General features: G+C 40.2%; 2 protein-coding genes across 2 annotated transcripts; one reads left to right on the top strand and one right to left on the bottom strand.

Moving 5' to 3' along the window:
• Positions 1-247: 247 nt before the first annotated feature.
• On the bottom strand, positions 248-1,640 carry LOC111650752 (myelin-oligodendrocyte glycoprotein-like; the record flags this gene model as incomplete). Its single annotated transcript, XM_023400660.2, has 2 exons — positions 1,556-1,640; positions 248-583 (listed from the first exon to the last, which is right to left on the bottom strand). Coding segments are annotated over exons 1-2 (421 nt in total), but the record flags the coding sequence as incomplete, so codon positions are not given.
• A 1,896-nt stretch (positions 1,641-3,536) lies between these two features.
• LOC147819493 (Fc receptor-like protein 5) lies at positions 3,537-6,554 on the top strand. Its single transcript, XM_087172438.1, has 5 exons — positions 3,537-3,612; positions 4,230-4,493; positions 4,839-5,099; positions 5,309-5,554; positions 6,109-6,554. Exons 1-5 carry the CDS (start codon positions 3,543-3,545, stop codon positions 6,291-6,293), a joined length of 1,026 nt encoding a protein of 341 aa, XP_087028564.1. The 5' UTR covers positions 3,537-3,542; the 3' UTR covers positions 6,294-6,554.
• The last annotated feature ends 13 nt before the right edge of the window (positions 6,555-6,567 follow it).

Below are 6,567 nucleotides of genomic sequence, written 5' to 3' on the forward strand. Positions count from 1 at the left end.
TTGGCTTTTATTTCTCCAGGTGTAGAGATATTGATCTGTGAGATTTGTATCTTAAGTACATGGAGGTAGATGCTACATGCTACATGCTTTATATTTTATGACTCTAGATAAAAAAGAAATTAATCTGAAACTAGTCTGAGTTGCGAAGCCAGACAACCACTAGAAGGTGAGTCTAGTTTGAAAATGGTGTTGCTTTTAAAAAGTTAGGTCACTAACATCCTCAGATTACTGACAGACTGAGACTCACCAACAACAAGTTGGACAAAAGCGTCTTTGTGCACTGCGGGAATGTAACATCTGTATTTTCCTTCATCAGACAGTTTCACACTGAAGATTTTCATGGAGACGTTTCCTTGTTCCAGTTCATCCACAAACAGTCGTGTTCGGAAATTATAAGAAGGATTTTGAGTCTGATACTCCAGTCGTCCATCTTGGTGGACATGGATGTACTTTGGGTGCAAACCAGGTTTAATCCACTCCACAGTCCCCGCACTGATGGCAGGTTCAAGGCAGCAAGGTAGGATGACATCATCACCAGTCAAGGCTACTATTGGTTGGTGTGAGCAAATCAGATCTGAATGTCCTACAAGGTGAAATACATGACAAAAATGAACATGATGCATAAAATTGTATTTGCATGAGTAGAGAAAATTGAATTTTCTCAGTTGCATACCAAATAAAAAATGTAAAAGAATATAATAAAAAATCAAAATATAAATAATGGTTTTGGATGTTTTGAAAATAAATTCTCTTTAGAATATTAAAAATGTTGAAAAATGTTGCTACCGGCCAGACCACACATATACTTGTTTCCTATCTCAGTCTGATTCAATCCTGAATGTTCGATCATTATTATTTAAATAAAAATAAAAAGTGAAAGGATTATTTGGCTTCCATATTGTTATGGGGTTGGATGTGGGCCACCAGCATTTTGAGATTTTTAAAAGGGTTGAGTTGGAAAAGGTTGGGAACCTGACATACCACATGACAGAGAAGTAAATACACCTTGGCTCCGATGGTTCGTTATCATCAAGGGAAGTGTTGAGTGTTGTAACTGCCAAGAATTATCTCTGTTCTATCTCTGAATTATCTGTTTTCCCGTGAGAACTGAAAACAAAACTTCTGCTTTCCTGCCAGCTTGCTTTTGTCTTCTCTAATGCATCACATTACGTGGAACCATACAGGTTAGATAAATTATATCTATATCATCCCTGGAGGCTTTTATCCGCTTATATTTACTGCAGCCAAATGATCCGTCTGTTTAAACAAGGGTCGCCTTGGTTACCAGGGTTATTATCTCACTGACTGTTGTGTAGCAACAGTCATGGAAAGTCCCTGAGCTCGCTCACCTGCTGCTTCACTGACCCTCTAATCTGAGGGAAATTAACAGTTGATGAAAAGCTGAAAATAGATGACTGAAAACAAAATATATTAAATATGTAGTTTTTCTTCAATTCTCCAAGCACTTTATAGACTGCGTTTAAAGTATTATTGAGAGTATTAGTAATAGTATTTTGATGTAAACTGTGATCGAGCTATAACTTTATAAATGTACCTGCAGAGAAATGAAGGATCAGGACGATGGGAACAGTCTGAAGAACCAAAGCAATGAAGGCAACGAGCCTCGGTTTAAACTCCATGCTTCAGATGAAACATCTTCAAGTCTGGAAACTGAAAAACAAAACATCAGTAAAATCTCATAACATAAAATCATCACTGAGCAAGAAAAAAAGACAAGAAATATAACAACATAAAGCCAAATACCCCTTTCTCTCACAGCTTCTCTTACTCTGAACCTTTCATGGACTGGTTCAAACATTTGCATTTGCTTTAGGGAACAGTAAAAACAATGGTGTTGGGTTAGCTTAGCTTAGCAGCAGGTTTGTCCTGTTCATCAGCAGGATGCAGCAGGATGTCTTTGTTGGACTAAAGAATCCAAGTCCAAACAATCATTTGTGTGTTTGTGTGAATCCCTCTGATGGAAAGATAAGCGAGTCTTGACTTGTTGAATCAGCTTGTTCACACCTGCACAGTGTTTATCTGATTATAGTAGTTCTCAGCAGTTTCCCTTGTTCACACATAATAAAACATAGATCATCATGTCGTGCTCCGTGTGAGCAGCGGCAGGACGAGCCTCGCTGCAGGATCCCTGTTCAGACTCATCTGATATCCACAGCTGATAGATTCTAATCTGCCCTCAGAGAAACTTGTCATGTAAAAGATAAAAATTAGAATTGTGTTTCCCAACGGCTTCAAACTGAAGCTGAGACACTTTAATGTCAGATCCACTATTTTATTTCAGACTGAATGTGCTGAAGCTCAGAGCCTGAAGAACAAAGCCTTTGCCTACATCCTAAAAATATTTGCATTTGTTTTGCATAGATTACTCATCACCCTCCTACACACCTCTCTGACTGTTGTATCTCCATCAAACAAGAAGCGCTGTTGTGTTCATCGGTGAACTTTAAACCACCATTAAAGTCCTTTCCCATGAATTGATTAATTCCAATTAACTTCTGAAAATAGTCAGAGTCTGTTAGCCATTCAAAAAACATTTTAACAGTTCAGATAACAAATATAAAAGTCGTTTCTTGCCTCTACACTCACCTTTTCTTTCTCTGAGGTCTGGATGACAAGCATCAGCCGTTAACATCAGTCTCACTATCCTCTGACCCCTCCCCATTACCCAGCCCCCTCCCCATTGCTGCCTCCTGATTGGATGGGATGAATGAGTGGGTGGTCACTTCTTTCAGACTGCTCAGCCCTGGGATTCACACAGCAACAGCAAAAGTGACACGTTGAAATATCTGCTGTTAAGATTAACGGTTCTTTTCAAATGTCTTTATATCAGAAATCTGGTTTTTCTTTCACGTGATGGTCTGAAACCAACACGGATGCGTCCTCACTACACCTTTTGCAACTTCTTTATAAAATTGTGTGTGTTTTGTTGAAGTGTATAGCACCTGTGGTCAGATTTCAGCCGGCCACCACAATGGGTCACACTATTGAAATGGCTTCAAAAATAAAATCCTTATTCTTTGAGGTATGTGATAATCCACCGTCACAGGTTCCTCTTATTGGAACGACAGTCAAAATAAATGAAACTTTGTTTTTCTTCTTAAAAACAATGTTTATTTTCACGTAAACAAGGTTTATTGACCATAAAAATCCAAAAGACAGTGTAAAAGTCACGGTAATGAAACCGTCCAACTGAGTTTAAACCTCGTACCCAGCGCTGTTGATGCATCAACACCAAAATAACTCGCACAGGAAGAGGGTCTAACCTACATTATATTCATCTGCTGCTGTGTGATGCTCAGACAGTCAGACAGCAGCAAGACGACATGGAGGCCACAGCTCTCTGCTTCACACTGAGTGAGTTCTGAGTCCGCCGCTGCTTCAGGTTGCTTTTTATATATTTCAGAATTTTCTAACATCTAACAACATCTCAATATCTTTATATCTGTCATTACGTGACAATAAATGTATGATATAGTTTTCTATTAAACTTACATTTGCATATTGAATGATCTGAGTGTCTGATGTGTCCAGTGTTGAACGTGCTGGTGCTGCAGGCTGCGTATGGAAACCGCAGTCATGCTCTGAGAGCAGGTGAGTCGCAGACACTTAATGATTTACCTGCAGACTTAAATATAATATGCATGTTGTTTAACTTGTCTTGAGTAATAGATTACTTTTCACCGTCCGTCTTCTGTGCATCTCCCTCAAACAAGATCAGCTGTTTGATCCATGTGAACTTAAAGAACAGAGCAGAACTGCGTCTAATGAACGACATAAGTTGGTTCTAACAGCGAGACCTAGAGTCTTTTATTCAGGGCAAGCAGTTCAAAATAGATATGGAAAATATAGTTTCCAAAAAACCCATTAATATTGACTTGGGTGTAAATGGAAAGTTTGTTATTGGAAAATACTGATGTGTCTGTAATATATAATATACTGCAGAGTGCTTTACAGAGAACATACTGGGAAATATTGGGAAATTAATAAGAAATTGCAAACTAATAAAATAAAGCATTCTACCAACAAATATTTAATTTAATTTAAATCTCCTCAATCTGACAGATATTCACACAATCAGTTCCATGTTTGGTTCATGCTCCTTTCAGATGAAAACATTTGGTCTTAAAGTCTTAGACACCAAATTCTTCGATGAATGCCTCTTGTTTTTTTTCTAATATTTGTGATCTGATGTTCTCCGTTAATCTCAGATGCAGCTTTTCCAAACATCTTTCCGTCCAGACTGCAGTTCTTTGAGTACGAGTCCGTCTCCTTCACCTGCGAGCAGTCCGGTGGCTCGTCTCCATGGCGATGGCTGAGGAACAAGGTGGAAATCATCCCAACGTGCACCAACGGCACGGTACCGCCGGCGGTGAACTGCACCATCAACAATGTCTTTGAGCGGGACAGTGGAGAATACTGGTGCGAGGCCGCAGGAGGAGAGAGGAGCAGCAGTGTCAACATCTCCGTCACGAGTGTGTTTATACAAAATGATTCACAAAAAGCCAGAATTCAAAGATTTAAGTCAGAATTTTATTAAAACAAATTTTAAAAAATCATCTGTGTGAAATATATATATACATATGAAGTAAAACATATCTGTACATATATGTAAAAATTATATATAAAATCTATTAGAAACTGGAATAATCTTTGATTTGCATACTTTATATTTCTAGCAGTGTATTATGAGTTGTATTTTTTTATGTTACCTGCCTTGGGACTACATGGATGTGAATTAGCATCTTTTAGCATCTTCTATCATATATATATATATGAACACATAAGTAAATAGGTAAATAAAAAAATATATGTTTCAGCTGGCTCTGTGATCCTGGAGAGTCCTGCTCTTCCTGTGATGGAGGGAGACAACGTGACTCTGCGCTGCAGACTCAAGATGAATGCCGCCAACCTCCCAGCTGAGTTCTCTAAAGATGGCCGCCACATTCAGAATGGATCTGAAGGAACCATGAGCATCCACAGCGTCTCCGGCTCTGATGAAGGACTCTACAGGTGCAGCATGGATGGAGCTGGAGAGTCACCACAGAGCTGGCTGACGGTGATGCAGAACGATTTTGAAGGTATTCAGCTTCTCTTCTAATACTTTCTATAGATTAATGAACAGTTATGTCGGGTCACATTTGGAGGCATCGTACGTGCAGATAAAGTCAACCACTTACTCTTTAACAACATCCTGTCACAATCATTTCTCTACAAGCCACTGAATCATCTTCGTCTCTTTAAAACTTTTATGTATATTAAACAAGAACGTCATGACGCACATGTTCAGGTGGCTCTGTGATCCTGGAGATTCCCGCTCTTCCTGTGACCGAGGGCGATGCTGTGACTCTGAGCTGCAGAAACAAAACGTCGTCCGCCGACGTCCCGGCCGTCTTCTCCAAAGACGGCCTCTTCATCGGGACCAGCGCCACCGGAAACATGAGCATCGACTACGTCTACAGGTCTCACGAAGGACTCTACAGGTGCAGCATCCCTGGAGCTGGAGAGTCAGCAGGAAGCTGGCTGACTGTCAGAGGTGAGACACAAGCATGTTTCAAAATAAAAGCCCTGAGTTTGGTAATTTGGCATAAAGTCAATTAATAACAAGTAAAGTTACCTGACTGTAACTCAGTTGCAGCCGAATTATTCACTGAGTTTGTGAAATGTTTATGACACAGGAAAGACGTCTGAAACATTTATTTTATTATGGAATAAAATAAGCCGCCGGCGGCGTTATGTTTTCACGTTGTCTCTCCGTCCGTCCCGTTCTCGTGAACACGACATCTCAGTAAATGTCAAAAGTCTATAAAAGGATAAAATGAACTGATGACATTTTATATCCAAAAGGTCAAAGGTCAACTTCACAGGAAGGGGAGACTGTGACCATATTTCCTGCAACTTGGCTGCGAGGCGGAGATTCTAGTAAATTCTAATAAGATTGAATAAAGGTCTTAGATTTTCATGCGGTGCGTTGCTTTAACATTCTCCGTTGCGGCTTCTGTTTTGTGTTTGGTCATTTTCAAAAGACGAAATAACATCACAACTCGACAGTCGTCCTGTCACAGCAGATTGTTTCTGTCGTCTTTGCAGCGCTCCACAGAGACGCCTGGATCTTCTCAGAACACTTCCTCCATATCCTTCTCCTCGTACGGACGGCGGTCACCGTGGTGATGGTGGCTCTGCTGCTGCTGCTGGTGGCGCTACTGCACTGTGGGAAACTCGGAGGTTCACAGAAAAAACTCCAGTCACGAGACGAGATAAAATATCACGACTAAAACTCATGAAAGACTTGAAGGATTTTTGAAATTTCATCTAAATGTGTGTGTTTGAGCGCAGCACAGCGTCATTCAAGGCTTGAGGTTTTTGTGCTGGTTGTCGTCACGCTGCTGAAAAACCACCGAGGGAGCCGAGAGACGTGAGACCTATTTCAAAAGACGTGCATGAGCTCTGACGCTAAGTCTTCTTCAGGGTTTTATTTAGATGCTACAGACGCAGTTTATAATTTAAGTCTCTCACACATTTAATCACATGGGAAACAACAGACAGGAC

Source organism: Seriola lalandi, unplaced genomic scaffold (genome assembly GCF_002814215.2).
Source record: "Seriola lalandi dorsalis isolate HSWRI2012SDOR001 ecotype SW California unplaced genomic scaffold, Sedor1 jcf7180002052803, whole genome shotgun sequence".
NCBI classification, from domain to species: Eukaryota; Metazoa; Chordata; class Actinopteri; order Carangiformes; family Carangidae; genus Seriola; species Seriola lalandi.

Bases quoted from the DNA above. Each gene is read 5' to 3' on its own strand.
- LOC147819493 (XM_087172438.1), top strand. From the start codon at position 3,543: ATGTGTCCAGTGTTGAACGTGCTGGTGCTGCAGGCTGCGTATGGAAAC. The intron at 3,613-4,229 runs GTGAGTCGCAGA...CGTTAATCTCAG, and splicing joins CAGTCATGCTCTGAGAGCAG to ATGCAGCTTTTCCAAACATC. The intron at 4,494-4,838 runs GTGTGTTTATAC...TATATGTTTCAG, and splicing joins TGTCAACATCTCCGTCACGA to CTGGCTCTGTGATCCTGGAG.